The 15,657-nt window shown below is 48.7% G+C and overlaps 1 protein-coding gene across 50 annotated transcripts in view; it reads right to left on the minus strand.

The window, feature by feature from the left end:
- Positions 1-15,657, minus strand: part of LOC110501039 (CUGBP Elav-like family member 2) — a 221,329-nt gene that overhangs the window by 42,727 nt on the left and 162,945 nt on the right. For 29 of the 50 annotated variants that reach the window (XM_090214078.1, XM_090214062.1, XM_090214055.1 and 26 more), the window contains 4 exons: positions 10,697-10,745; positions 8,784-8,918; positions 3,776-3,805; positions 2,753-2,832 (listed from right to left, as the gene is read on the minus strand). In XM_090214078.1, the coding sequence (XP_090070204.1) occupies positions 2,753-2,832; positions 3,776-3,805; positions 8,784-8,918; positions 10,697-10,745 (294 nt within the window). The remainder of the gene's footprint in view (positions 1-2,752; positions 2,833-3,775; positions 3,806-8,783; positions 8,919-10,696; positions 10,746-15,657) is intronic. The other 21 variants (XM_090214091.1, XM_090214076.1, XM_090214066.1 and 18 more) reach the window with 1 other exon arrangement.

Below are 15,657 nucleotides of genomic sequence, written 5' to 3' on the forward strand. Positions count from 1 at the left end.
CCGACTGCGAGCCAGGCCTAATCGCCCAACATCAGTGCCCGACCTGACTAATGCTCTTGTGGCTGAATGGAAGCAAGTCCCTGCCGTTCCAACATCTAGTGAAAAGCTTTCCCAGAGGGTTGGAGGCTGTTATAGCAGCAAAGGTGGGAACAACTCCATATTAATGCCCATGAAATCAGAATGATACGTTCAGGTGTCCACATACTTTTGGTAATGTAGTGTATTTGAGAGACAATTGCTCATTGTGCAATATTATAATTTTTTTCAATAAACATTGGAGATTAACTATAGTTTACATATTGTCAACAGTCTAAGCCAACCGTCTGTTTTGCCCCATAGTTGCGCATGCGTCAGTTTTGTTACTGAACAACCAACCTGTCATAGGACTATGAGCTTGTTAGTTTTAATGGGCTGGTGGTAAATAGCAGACACAGAGACGGCTGTTTCTCTGCTTATACCTCCCTCACTGTGTCAATCTCTCCATCCCTCCATCCCATTAACTTGTCTTGTTTGTCCAGTCTCCAAGCATACACAGCTGTGTTTCCTCACTCACACTCCACTTGCTGTGTTGTGCGTAGCCTCGGTCTCTAGAAGTCCTACTATTAGCCAGGGCCGGCCCTAGCTTTTTGGGGGCCCTGAGCGAGATTTGGTTGTGAGAAACATTTACATTTTAAAGTATATTTTCAGCATGGGGAGTAGAGAAAATGTTGCAGTTTTATAACAAATGTCATGCGATTCTACACATTTTGCCATGGGGCAGAGAGCCCTTTCTTAGTCATTGTACAGCTCATTTCCTGCAATTCTAGCCATTTTACATGGGATGGAGAGAAGATGTGGCAGTTTTAAAGCAAATTTCCTGCACAAACAAATGTTTTAATTGCACCTTGTATATTCTACTACAGCCTGTATAGGCAGGATGAATATTATACACACAGCCACAAACCATCAGGCTTTACAGAGCACCGTGAGTAACACAAATACAACCACATTAGTCTGCCCTACTTCTCTCTACCGGGAACAGTCAACATCCGCCTCTGTCTCTCTCTGTCTCTCTCTCTCTGTGTCTCTCTCTCTCTCTCTCTCTCCCGGGTGTGTGTGTGTGTGCGCATGCGTGAACGTGTGTGTGTGCGTACATGGGTTTGTAAATGAATGTGCTCTCTCGTAAATGACCTGTCCTGTTCATATCCACTTTCATAATGCCCTGACATTTATAAAGTACGTGTATGTGTGTGTGTGTGTGTGTGTGTGTGTGTGTGTGTGTGTCCTGAATGCCAGAGTATAATGAGAATGGATACGACAGTGACAAGGCCATTAGTGAAAGGCAAAGTCACACAAAGACACATACAACTGCACACACACAGACACACACACACACACACACACACACACACACACACACACACACACACACACACACACACACACACACACACACACAGACACAGACACAGACACAGACACACACACAGACACACACACACACACACACACACACACACACACACACACACACACACACACACACACACACACACACACACACACACAGACACACACACAGACACACACACAGACACACACACACACAGACACACACACACACACACAGACACACAGGCTCACAATCTAAAACAGTGGGGGACGATAGAGCCAAGACAATAACCAAACTCTATTTACCAATCCTCATTCGGACCCAAAGTAATTACTTTTAAATTGCAAACTGGGGACATTACAAAAAACGGTGCAGCAATTTGGGTCCTGAGCTAGTCAGCAGCATGTTTTACACATGGAAATGAAGCTTTTTCCCCATTGTCATTGTCCACTGCAATCTCTGCCTCCTGTTTAGGGCTTTATGTCTGTGTGAAAAAGCAGAGGATATTGGGAAAGTTAACTGGGCCATGGTACAGAAGGTTATGATGGTATAAATAGGGAACACTGATTAAGAGCAACATGGGGGGTAAACACACAAACTGCAACACAAAGTCACACACACACACACACACACACACACACACACACACACACACACACACACACACACACACACAGACACATCTGACCTTGGCCCTGTAATTCTCCTGCAATCACATCCCTGTCATCTCCTACTGTCAAAAACCCTACAAACTGACAAGGACACCACAACCCACACAGACACACTCCCAATGGAGAGGTCATAGGGTCACTGATGGGGGTCCTGTCTAAATGTGGGCGTCTATAATGCTGCCTGTCTCATCTCTTCTCTTCCTGAGGAGTGTGACATCCTTAACAGAGCCAGTCAGGCTGATCAGTGTGATCTGGGGTCCTTGCTTATGTTACCTTGTCTGTTTTGACACTTTTTTCCCAAAATCCTTTATGTTATTTCTTTTTCTGGGAAGAATGACTGCTGTGACTGAGAGAGTTTTGAAAGTGACTTTTCTTCTTTGTCCTACTTTGACATATTTGGCCAAAGGATGACGAGCATGTGACAGCATCAGACAGATTCTATCACACAGAGATGGAGAGAGAGAGATGGAGAGAGATAGAGAGAGAGCGAAAGAGAGATGGAGAGAGAGAGCGAAAGAGAGATGGAGAGAGAGATTGAGCGAGTGATAGAGAGCAATATAGAGAGAGACGGAGAGAGAGATTGAGAGAGTGATAGAGAGCTATAGAAAGAGAGAGATGACGAGAGACGAGCAGAGAGAGAAAGATGGAGAGAGAGAGCTGAAGAGAGATGAAGAGAGGAAATTGAAGAGAAAGGGCGAGGGTACAGTACCTCCATAGTCTGAGACTGGTGCATGGCTTTGATTGCATTCTGTGCCATAGCCCTGGTAGAAAAGGTGACAAACGCACATCCTGTAGGGACGGAGGGAGGGAGGGAGGGGAGGGATGGAGAGATGGTGGGAGGGAGGGAGGCCGGGAGGAGGGAGGGGACAATGGGATAGAGGGAGAGGAGAAGGAACGGGAGGAGGAAGAGGAGGAGACAAGAAAAACAAAACAAGACAAAAGGGTTGGACAGGTCGTTGTTATAAACCCAAAACAGAGATTGTACAGAGAACTAAACAAGCAGACAACAGTGTTTTCAGGTTGCTAAGGAACAACAGCCAAAGAGCACAGCTAGCGCCATGACGACCACACCCAACCCCATCCAAAATAGGCCAGCTCCAATCAGAATCAATCAGAGTTTTGATTGGCAGGTTGTCATGGGGATGGCTGTTGATGACTTGAGCATTGAGATGAGGTGGGGTGGTTGAAGCTCCCTCCCTCCCTCTTCATCTTCCCCAGCCTCTTTCTTTCTCTCTCTGCCCATCTCTCTCTCGCTCCTACACAGAAATAACTGGTTGTACTAGTATCCTCCCACTCTTCATCTTCCCCAGTCACTCTTCCTCCCACTCTTCTAGAGAATGTAAATCTGTCCAATTTGCATTAAAACGATTTGAACTCATTAGGCCTGCATTGTGTGTCTGATTGGGTGCCCTCTCTCTTTCTCTCTCTCTCTCCCCCCTCCCCTTGCGGTCCTATTCTGGGACATGAACAAACAAGAGAGAGAGGGGAGGGAGGCGGGGGGTGGGACGACTGTGACAAACCGTCTCTAGGGTTCTATGAAGAATGCGTTCTGAAAAGACATCACAGAAAATCACACAAATTGAGCAAATCTTGGGGGAGGGAGGGAGAGTGCGTGTGGCGGGCAGAATGGTGCACATTCTTTGGGAACTCTTAACTATTTGGCGGTTTGGAGTTTGATTTGTGGGATCGTAATTGTTGGGTAAGAGTCTAGTATTAAATTAAATGGTATTACCCTTAACGTTGGCTTCCCGCTGGCTGAGGCCTGTTGGTTGGGGAGTGATCAGAGAGAGGCAGTGTCAATATACTGGAGGAGAGCTTCAACACCCCCACCCCCCAAGCTAACACGCTAACACGCTAACACACACTGAGCCATGCTAGCAGTAGTAGCACAGCCATCCCCAGACCCACTCCACACACACTTTGTAGCTAGCTGACTGCACAGGATACAGTTAGCTAGCTAGCAGACAGGTCATCTAGTCAGAACTGTGTGCATGGGGTGGGGGTGGACGGATGGAAAGAGAGACAGAAAGAGAGAGAGTACGAGTGAGTGAATGGGTGAGGGTGTGTGTGTGTGTGTGTGTGTGTGTGATGGAGGGGAGGAAGACGAGTGAGAAAGGGAATGAAGGAGAGAACAGATGAGTGTCTGTGATTCCTCCTCTACCTTTATGATTGTCTCGTCCTCTGTGACAGAACAGGGTTGAGGGTTAGGGATAGTCTAGACTATTCATTATGGGCCTGCCTAACAGCACCCATAAAACCTAACCAGGTCTGTGCTGTAGCAAGATGTGGCAGATGAAGTTGCCTTGGGATTAAAGTGTGAGAAGACTGTCCAGGGTCTTGCTGATCTGGCATCAGTTGAGAAAGGCCACGGTCGGTCATCTTTGAGCAAGTTTCAGAAACTAATGTGGGGTAATTCTAGACGGGCCAACATCTTAAAAATAGCTTGAAAAACCTCTTAGAGTCCATGACCCAGTTGTTATGCTACAGAGAGAGTCCACCGGTTAAGGTGACCTGCTAGACTGGGTCTTTTTAATCTACTCTCAGTCTTTCACCAACTCTCATTAAAAGGCCAGGCAGTTCCTGTGAACTCGCCATTGAAATACTGTTTACTGGCCGTTATACCACAGAACCAATGAGGCATTTAGAAGACAGGCAATCTATCGCTTTCCTCCACCAAAATGCGTTTGTTAGTTCCTGAGCCCTTTCTGAGCCCTTTCTGAGCCCTTTCTGAGCCCTGTTGACCTGAACCATAGCTGTATTAAGGTCCGTGCTGAAAATGACCTGATAAAAGCTTCTCTTTTCCATTCCAGTATGTTTTTCACCATCCAGCGAAGAAGATGGGAATTAGCCGCCTAGCCGACGCTATAAATATCTAGCGGGCCGCATCCTGTCGTCATGCAGCGGGCTCCGATAGGAGAGGAGAAAGAGAACAGTCCTTTCATGAATGTAGGGTAGCTCCCCAGGCCCAGCCGTGGATCCACCAGTGGTGTGATCCATATTTTATTAATAGTGGGTGGCGGAACAGAACAGGCTTCTGATTGATACTGTGGTTTAATAGCAGCTCCGTGTTCGCGCAGAGCCAGGTGGGACAGGCAGACCCACTTGAAGGCCTATTTATCTGCAGCCTCACTCTGATTCATGTATTTACTGCTCTGGACCAGGCTGGACTAAGACTGCTCTGACAGGCCTGTTAGGAAGCCTGGGGTTTGTGGAGGTTATGTGCAGTAAAGGGGGACAGACTGAGGTTCTAATATTCATGAGGACAACAGACATGTGATTGGGGGAGTGAGGAAGAGATGTAAAATAGGATGATCATGTGTAATAGAATTCTGGGATAGTGCAGAACAGAGAGAGAGAGAGAGAGAGAGAGAGAGAGAGAGAGAGAGAGAGATGAAGAGGATGATGGGATAGTGAAGGGGGATGAAGGGACAGGAGGACTGAGAGAGGAGGATGAAGGGACAGTGGAGGACAGAGAGAGGAGGATGAAGGGACAGTGGAGGACAGAGAGAGGAGGATGAAGGCACAGGAGGACAGAGAGGAGGATGAAAGGAGAGGAGGACTGAGAGAGAGGAGGATGAAGAGACAGGAGGACTGAGAGAGATGAGGATGAAGGGACTCCTGACCCCTCCTGTCTCAGCCTCCAGTATTTATGCTGCAGTAGTTTATGTGTCGGGGGGCTAGGGTCAGTTTGTTATATCTGGAGTACTTCCCCTGTCCTATTCGGTGTCCTGTGTGAATCTAAGTGTGCGTTCTCTAATTCTCTCCTTCTCTCTTTCTCTCTCTCGGAGGACCTGAGCCCTAGGACCATGCCCCAGGACTACCTGACATGATGACTCCTTGCTGTCCCCAGTCCACCTGGCTGTGCTGCTGCTCCAGTTTCAACTGTTCTGCCTTATTATTATTCGACCATGCTGATCATTTATGAACATTTGAACATCTTGGCCATGTTCTGTTATAATCTCCACCCGGCACAGCCAGAAGAGGACTGGCCATCCCACATATGCTCTCTCTAATTCTCTCTTTCTTTCTCTCTCTCGGAGGACCTGAGCCCTAGGACCATGCCCCAGGAATACCTGACATGATGACTCCTTGCTGTCCCCAGTCCACCTGACTGTGCTGCTGCTCCAGTTTCAACTATTCTGCCTTATTATTATTCGACCATGCTGGTCATTTATGAACATTTGAACATCTTGACCATGTTTTGTTATAATCTCCACCCGGCACAGCCAGAAGAGGACTGGCCACCCCACATAGCCTGGTTCCTCTCTAGGTTTCTTCCTAGGTTTTGGCCTTTCTAGGGAGTTTTTCCTAGCCACCGTGCTTCTTCACCTGCATTGCTTGCTGTTTGGGGTTTTAGGCTGGGTTTCTGTACAGCACTTTGAGATATCAGCTGATGTACGAAGGGCTATATAAAATAAATTTGATTGATTGATTGATTGACAGTGGAGGACAGAGAGAGAGGTGGATGAAGGTACAGGAGAACTGAGAGAGGAGGATGAAAGGAGAGGAGGACTGAGAGAGGGGAGGATGAAGGCACAGGAGGACAGAGAGAGAGAGGAGGATGAAGGGACAGTGGAGGACAGAGAGAGAGGAGGATGAAGGGACAGGAGGACAGAGAGAGAGGAGGATGAAGGGACAGTGGAGGACAGAGAGAGGAGGATGAAGGGACAGGAGGACAGAGAGAGAGGAGGATGAAGGGACAGTGGAGGACAGAGAGAGAGTAGGATGAAGGGACAGTGGAGGACAGAGAGAGAGGAGGATGAAGGGACAGTGGAGGACTGAGAGAGGAGGATGAAGGGACAGGAGGACTGAGAGAGAGGAGGATGAAGGGACAGTGGAGGACTGAGAGAGGAGGATGAAGGGACAGTGGAGGACAGAGAGAGGAGGATGAAGGGACAGTGGAGGACTGAGAGAGGAGGATGAAGGGACAGGAGGACTGAGAGAGAGGAGGATGAAGGGACAGTGGAGGACTGAGTGTGTGTGACAGTAGAGTATTAGAGACGGCTAGTGGCTAGAGGCACCTTGAGGAGAGAAGAAGAAGAGACCTTCAGATTATGAGAGACGGTCAACAGTAACAGTAAGAACAACAGTAACATCCACAGAAAAACACACAACAACTGACACATCCACATAAACCTGTGTGACAATGACAGTGACAGCCTCGTGTGATGCCGGGCAGGACAGACAGTTTGGTTTGGCAGACCCCGGCCCATCTCCTCAGCACATAGAGACCACAGAGGGAGGGGGAGAGGAGGCAGGGGATTGGAGGGGGTGAGGGGGTGAGGAGGCAGGGGGATTGGAGGGGTTGAGGGGGGAGAGGAGGCAGGAGGATTGGAGGGGGAGACAGGATGCAGGAGGATTGGAGGGGGTGAGGGGGGACAGGAGGCAGTAGGATTGGAGGGGGTGAGGGGGGAGTGGAGGCAGGGGGATTGGAGGGGGTGAGGGGGGAGAGGAGGCAGGGGGATTGGAGGGGGTGAGGGGGGAGAGGAGGCAGGAGGATTGGAGGGGGTGAGGGAGAGGAGGCAGGAGGATTGGAGGGGGTGAGGGGGAGAGGAGGCAGAAGGATTGGAGGGGGTGAGGGGGGAGAGAAGGCAGGAAGATTGGAGGGGGTGAGGGGGAGAAGAGGCAGGAGGATTGGAGGGGGTGAGGGGGGAGAGGAGGCAGGAGGATTGGAGGGTGTGAGGGGGGAGAGGAGGCAGGAGGATTGGAGGGGGTGAGGGGGAAAGGGAGGCAGGGGGATTGGAGGGGGTGAGGGGGGAGAGGAGGCAGGAGGATTGGAGGGGGTGAGGGGGGAGAGGAGGCAGGAGGATTGGAGGGGGTGAGGGGGAAAGGGAGGCAGGGGGATTGGAGGGGGTGAGGGGGGAGAGGAGGCAGGAGGATTGGAGGGGGTTGGGGGGCAGAAGAGGCAGGGGGATTGGAGGGGGTGGGAGTGGGAGGTGAGAAAGGGGGATTGGAGGGGGTGAGGGGGGATGTGAGGCAGGGTGATTGAAGGGGGTGAGGGGGAAAGGGAGGCAGGGGGACTGAAGGTGGTGAGGGGGAAAGGGTAGCAGGGGGATTGAAGGGGGTGAGGGGGAAAGGGAGGCAGGGGGATTGAAGGGGGAAGGGAGGCAGGGGAGGAGATTGACTAAGGGGGACACTGCACTGCTGATTGCAGAGTAGCTCTATGGTTGGCCAATAGCGAGGGAGAACATGTTTTCTCCTTCTGCTTAGAGGTGAACTGTAAGGGGAGGGATAAGGGGCTCAGAACTGTCAGGGGAGGGATAAGGGGCTCAGAACTGTCAGGGGAGGGATAAGGGGCTCAGAACTGTCAGGGGAGGGATAAGGGGCTCAGAACTGTAAGGGGAGGGATAAGGGGCTCAGAACTGTCAGGGGAGGGATAAGGGGCTCAGAACTGTAAGGGGAGGGATAAGGGGCTCAGAACTGTCAGGGGAGGGATAAGGGGCTCAGAACTGTCAGGGGAGGCATAAGGGGCTCAGAACTGTCAGGGGAGGGATAAGGGGCTCAGAACTGTCAGGGGAGGGATAAGGGGCTCAGAACTGTCAGGGGAGGGATAAGGGGCTCAGAACTGTCAGGGGAGGGATAAGGGGCTCAGAACTGTCAGGGGAGGGATAAGGGGCTCAGAACTGAATAGAGGGTGGATTTAAAGAAGTGGAAGGGGTGAAAGGGATGGAGGGTAAGGGAGGATGGGGTCAGGGGGTTGGGGTGAGTGTGTATATGGATGGAGCTCAAGAAACACACACCTCTGCTGAGTCCGTCGGGCCCTCGCAGGATCCGGCACTCCTCGATCTGTCCGAACGCAGAGAACATGACTCGGATGTCGTTCTCATTGCACTTCTTCGACACCATGCCGATGAACAGCTTCCTGTCCTCCACCGCTGCAGGGGAAGAGAGGCAGACGTTCAAATGGGGGAGAAACAGACAAAAGGAGAGGAAAGAGAGAGACCGAGAAAGTCTCCCCATTTCATCTGCAGACTGTGATCAATGTCTCATTACCAGTCTCTGTGTGACTCTCTCTCTCCCTCTATTCATTTCTCTCTCTCTATCTCCTCCTCTCCCATCTCTCCGGGTTTCTTTTTGTCTGCCTGCCCCCCCCTCCTCCTGTTTAATCCCTTTCTCTCTGACCCAATCGCTCCATTTATCTTGCAATACCTCGGCCTGTGTAACAGTGTGTGTCTGTGTGTGTGTGTGTGTGTGTGTGCGCGTGTGTGTGTGTGTGCGAGACAGAGACTCTTACTGTTTCTTGTCTCTGTGTGTGTCTGACCGTGGGAAAGAGACAAGAGAGAGAAAGTGTGTGTACGTGTTGCTCACCATTCAGAGTAATGCTGATCCTATTCATTTTTAATGAGGAAACTGTCAGCGCTTACCGGGAGGCGAAAGAGATAAGCGGTCTGTTGCACTCTGGGAAATCAATAGAGCACTTGTTTATTTTGCTGTTTGAATTGTTTGTGCGCTTAAAAAAACAACACTGGGACACGCAGGGAAGATAAGTGTTGTTTCAAAGGCTTCCAACTCGGCTGTGTACGTTCGCTCACTATCAGCACTGTAATGAATTAACAGAGAAGAGGATATGGAGAAACCGCAGAGACATCCTTAACGGTGACTAAACATCTGTTAGCCGACCCGAGTCCGAGTTAGTGACCTATCGGGAAGCAGAGAAACAGCGTTTTACTGATTCCAGATCAGATTTGAAGAAAGAAAGCGGAAAGTGAAGACGGGCTATCGATACAGCAGTGCGGCGAAGGCAAACACACGCACGCGCACACACACGCCTCTTGGTTGACTAAAGCAACAAACCGCTTAACGACAATTCGTCATGGTTACAGCAACTCCAATAAAGGTCTATGGAACGTACTATCATTAGAAAGACGAATACATTTCATATGGCCGTACTTTACTATCTCCCATTACGGTGGATGATGACTGCAGCCACAGCCGGCTGGAGCTTTACTCAGCTCTCATCATCGTTACCGAGACGGATATATCTTACCAAGTCCTATTTCATAACCTCACAGAAGACGTCTGGAGCGGGAAAGCATTATTAAGGTCTCATCATTACTTATATGGATGGAGCTATAGGTTTCGAGTGCATTGTATTTCCTTAGTGGGTCGGGTCTAGAAGATGTGGCTACGAGCGTCTTTATTAAGCTTTAAGTGATGCCTGTGTGCTGTCAGTGGCTTTATGACACTCCTCTGTCTCTCTGGGTGGAGCTCAGCCAGTACGGTTCCGTCTGTCCCAATATTATCACCCTCGATCCTTCTATACTTTCAGTGGTCCAGTGGATGAGGAAAAGAGGCTATTCATTAGTATTGGGACGTGGCCCGTCTGGCTTCTCTCAGATGCAGAAAAGCGTTATGGCTGGATAAATGGGGTTATAACCGCATGTGTAATAGAGCCAATCGTCTGTGTGTATGTGTGTCTTGTGTTTGTGTTTGTGTGTGTGAGTGTGAGAGAGAGACGCAGGGAGAAAGGCTGGTTCACTGTGGGGCCAAAACAGTTAAACTCTCCCTGACCCCCTCCCAGAACACTTTAATAATTCATACATCTTTCTCTCTCTGAAACAGGATCACTGAGCCACAGACACAGACACAGACACAGACACACACACACACACACACACACGTAATACTCAGCCCAGTGTGTGTGATCACTCACCGTTTGATTTCTCACTGTCTGCAGGCTTCATCTGAATGGGATGGTGCATCTGGAAAAGACAGGACAAACACACCTTTACAATACTATACCGACACACACACACACACACACACACACACACACACACACACACACACACACACACACACACACACACACACACACACACACCTAGTGAGGACTACACACACTCAGAGATCACACACACTACACACACACCTAGTGAGGACTACACACACTCAGAGATCACACACACTACACACAGACACACACAACAGTCACAACACACACACACACACTGCCTGGTTACAGCACACCGGCACACTACAAACTGGCCACTGAAAGTCACAACAGACCGTCCAGGTGTGTCCCTCATACCCTTGTTGCAGGTTTAGAGAGGTTGAATGGAGCTGATTGATTGACGTGAGAACATGCATGCCTGGGGCAGCAGGATAGCCTAGTGGTTAGAGCGTTGGGCTGGTAACCGGAAGGTTACAAGTTCAAAACCCCGAGCTGACAAGGTACAAATCTGTCGTTCTGCCCCTGAACAGGCAGGTAACCCACTGTTCCTAGGCCGTCATTGAAAATAAGAATTTGTTCTTAACTGACTTGCCTAGTTAAAAAACACTTCACAGACAAGATGGCTGCCACACCTCTCTCAATCTCAAATCAAGAGGCTTTATTGGCATGGGAAACATACATTTACATTGCCAAAGCAAGTGAAAAACATCCAGAAAACATTACACTCACAAAAGAATAAAGACATTTCAAATGTCATATTATGTCTATATACAATCTCTCTGTCTGTCTCTCCCTCCTTTATGAGAGATGATGTGCCTGTTTGATCTGCAGAGAGACCAGTGACAGTAATTATCTAAATCTAGCCCAGTATCAATCACACTGACTCTGGCTCTGCCCACCTCACACACACACACACACACACACACAGCAGAAATCCATCTTCTCGGCTCTCACCAGCTGTGGTGTGTGTGTGTGTGTATTTATCTGTACCCTGTCTTACCCATAATGCCCCTGGCTAAGCCTGAACAGTCACCGTGTGGCAGGGCGCTTTGATCCTCTAGCTGTTTCTATCTGTCTGTCTCGCTCTATCGGTCTCTCTCTCCATCTGTCTGTCTCTGTCTGTCTCTCTCTATCGGTCTCTCTCTCCATCTGTCTCTATCTGTCTGTCTCTCTCTATCGGTCTCTCTCTCCATCTGTCTGTCTCTGTCTGTCTCTCTCTATCGGTCTCTCTCTCCATCTGTCTCTATCTATCTGTCTGTCTCTCTCTATCTGTCTCTCTCTCCATCTGTCTCTATCGGTCTCTCTCTCCATCTGTCTCTATCTGTCTGTCTCTCTCTATCGGTCTCTCTCTCCATCTGTCTCTATCTGTCTGTCTCTCTCTATCGGTCTCTCTCTCCATCTGTCTGTCTCTGTCTGTCTCTCTCCCCCGTCTCGATATGTCCGTTTCTCTCTGTCTCTCACTCTTTCGTTCTTTTTACAATATGTTTATACATTGACCACTTCCTTTCCACAACACTCCTACATCCACCACCCAGTAGTGTCAATTCAACTGACTTTACTACCTGGACCCATAGTGCCCATTTTGGTTTATAGCCCCCTGAGTGAGTGAGTGAGGATTTTGAATGGGACTGAATAATGTTGGTCCCCATAAGGTTAGTTGTACAAGACTGTGTGTGTGTGGAGCAACGAACCGCCCTTGCTGTCTCTGCCTGGCCGGTTCCCCTCTTTCCACTGGGATTCTATGCCTCTAACCCTATTACAGGGGCTGAGTCACTGGCTTACTGGTGCTCTTCCATGCCATCCCTAGGAGGGGTGGTTAACTTGAGTGGGTTGAGTCACTGACGTGGTCTTCCTGTCTGGGTTGGCACCCCCCTTGGGTTGTGCCGTGGCGGAGATCTTTGTGGGCTATACTCGGCCTTGTCTCAGGATGGTAAGTTAGTGGTTGAAGATATCCCTCTAGTGGTGTGGGGGCTGTGCTTTGGCAAAGTGGGTGGGGTTATATCCTGCCTGTTTGGCCCTGTCTGGGGGTATCGTCGGATGGGGCCACAGTGTCTCCTGACCCCTCCTGTCTCAGCCTCCAGTATTTATGCTGCAGTAGTTTGTGTCGGGGGGCTAGGTTCAGTCTGTTATATCTGGAGTATTTCTCCTGTCTTATCCAGTGTCCTGTGTGAATTTAAATATGCTCTCTCTAATTCTCTCTCGGAGGAGGAGGACCTGAGCCCTAGGACCATGCCTCAGGACTACCTGGCCCGATGACTCCTTGCTGTCCCCAGTCCACCTGGCCATGCTGCTGCTTCAGTTTCAACTGTTCTGCCTGCGGCTATGGAACCCTGACCTGTTCACCGGACGTGCTACCTGTCCCAGACCTGCTGTTTTCAACTCTCTAGAGACAGCAGGAGCGGTACAGATACTCTGAATGATCGGCTATGAAAAGCCAACTGACATTTACTCCTGAGGTGCTGACCTGTTGCACCCTCGACAACCACTGTGATTATTATTATTTGACCATGCTGGTCATCTATGAACATTTGAACATCTTGGCCATATTGTTATAATCTCCACCCGGCACAGCCAGAAGAGGACTGGCCGACCCTCATAGCCTGGTTCCTCTCTAGGTTTCTTCCTAGGTTCTGGCCTTTCTAGGGAGTTTTTCCTAGCCACCGTGCTTCTACACCTGCATTGCTTGCTGTTTGGGGTTTTAGGCTGGGTTTCTGTACAGCACTTTGAGATATCAGCTGATGTAAGAAGGGCTTTATAAATAAATGTGATTTGATTTGTGAGTGTGAGAGAGTCCAGTGGATCATATGTTGGAGGGCTACAGTACAGAAATAACTGCATCCTCAGGCTACAGTACAGAAATAACTGCATCCTCAGGCTACAGTACAGAAATAACTGCATCCTCAGGCTACAGTACAGAAATAACTGCATCCTCAGGCTACAGTACAGAAATAACTGCATCCTCAGGCTACAGGCACTGGCTAGCGGCTATCCCTGCCTCTGCCTCTCACTCTCTCAGAAAGTTCTGTCTAGATGCCATCCTTCTTCTCCCAGATCTGTCTACCCAGAAGGCCATGCAGGCTTCAGACCCGAGGTGTGATGCGTTCATGCAGCTCCACCACTACCCCACAATTCCACACGGCTGATTCTTCACTGAGAGCCCTGGAGCTACCTGCTGCGGTCACTCGTCATCCAATCACCATGACACCCCAAGCACTTGTTTCCCCCTTTCTCAGTAACCAAACATCTAAAGCTGTGTCATTGAGAATGTGGCCTACACTGGTGACATTTCCCTCTGGTATGGTAGTTGGTAATTAGATTATTGACTGTGACCCTAGTCCACTTGGAAACATCTCCTCTTTCCCCTCTTCCTGATTTCCAGTTGGCTAGTCGGGGCATGCCATGCAGGGCCCGTTCTGGAGGCGACGTCAAGGTGTCTATCCGTCAGAGTAGCTGATGACATGGAGGTAACATTACAGTGCCTTGCGAAAGTATTCGGCCCCCTTGAACTTTGCGACCTTTTGCCACATTTCAGGCTTCAAACATAAAGATATAAAACTGCATTTTTTTGTGAAGAATCAACAACAAGTGGGACACAATCATGAAGTGGAACGACATTTATTGGATATTTCAAACTTTTTTAACAAATCAAAAACTGAAAAATTGGGCGTGCAAAATTATTCAGCCCCCTTAAGTTAATATTTTGTAGCACCACCTTTTGCTGCGATTACAGCTGTAAGTCGCTTGGGGTATGTCTCTATCAGTTTTGCACATCGAGAGACTGACATTTTTTCCCATTCCTCCTTGCAAAACAGCTCGAGCTCAGTGAGGTTGGATGGAGAGCATTTGTGAACAGCAGTTTTCAGTTCTTTCCACAGATTCTCGATTGGATTCAGGTCTGAACTTTGACTTGGCCATTCTAACACCTGGATATGTTTATTTTTGAACCATTCCATTGTAGATTTTGCTTTATGTTTTGGATCATTGTCTTGTTGGAAGACAAATCTCTGTCCCAGTCTCAGGTCTTTTGCAGACTCCATCAGGTTTTCTTCCAGAATGGTCCTGTATTTGGCTCCATCCATCTTCCCATCAATTTTAACCATCTTCCCTGTCCCTGCTGAAGAAAAGCAGGCCCAAACCATGATGCTGCCACCACCATGTTTGACAGTGGGGATGGTGTGTTCAGCTGTATTGCTTTTACGCCAAACATAACGTTTTGCATTGTTGCCAAAAAGTTCCATTTTGGTTTCATCTGACCAGAGCACCTTCTTCCACATGTTTGGTGTGTCTCCCAGGTGGCTTGTGGCAAACTTTAAACAACACTTTTTATGGATATCTTTAAGAAATGGCTTTCTTCTTGCCACTCTTCCATAAAGGCCAGATTTGTGCAATATACGACTGATTGTTGTCCTATGGACAGAGTCTCCCACCTCAGCTGTAGATCTCTGCAGTTCATCCAGAGTGATCATGGGCCTCTTGGCTGCATCTCTGATCAGTCTTCTCCTTGTATGAGCTGAAAGTTTAGATGGACGACCAGGTCTTGGTAGATTTGCAGTGGTCTGATACTCCTTCCATTTCAATATTATTGCTTGCACAGTGCTTCTTGGGATGTTTAAAGCTTGGGAAATCTTTTTGTATCCAAATCCGGCTTTAAACTTCTTCACAACAGTATCTCGGACCTGCCTGGTATGTTCCTTGTTCTTCATGATGCTCTCTGCGCTTTTGACGGACCTCTGAGACTATCACAGTGCAGGTGCATTTATACGGAGACTTGATTACACACAGGTGGATTGTATTTATCATCATTAGTCATTTAGGTCAACATTGGATCATTCAGAGATCCTCACTGAACTTCTGGAGAGAGTTTGCTGCACTGAAAGTAAAGGGGCTGAATAATTTTTTCAGTTTTTGATTTGTTAAAAAAGTTTGAAATATCCAATAAA

Source organism: Oncorhynchus mykiss, chromosome 21 (genome assembly GCF_057628025.1).
Source record: "Oncorhynchus mykiss isolate SJ-2025 chromosome 21, ASM5762802v1, whole genome shotgun sequence".
Taxonomy (NCBI): Eukaryota; Metazoa; Chordata; class Actinopteri; order Salmoniformes; family Salmonidae; genus Oncorhynchus; species Oncorhynchus mykiss.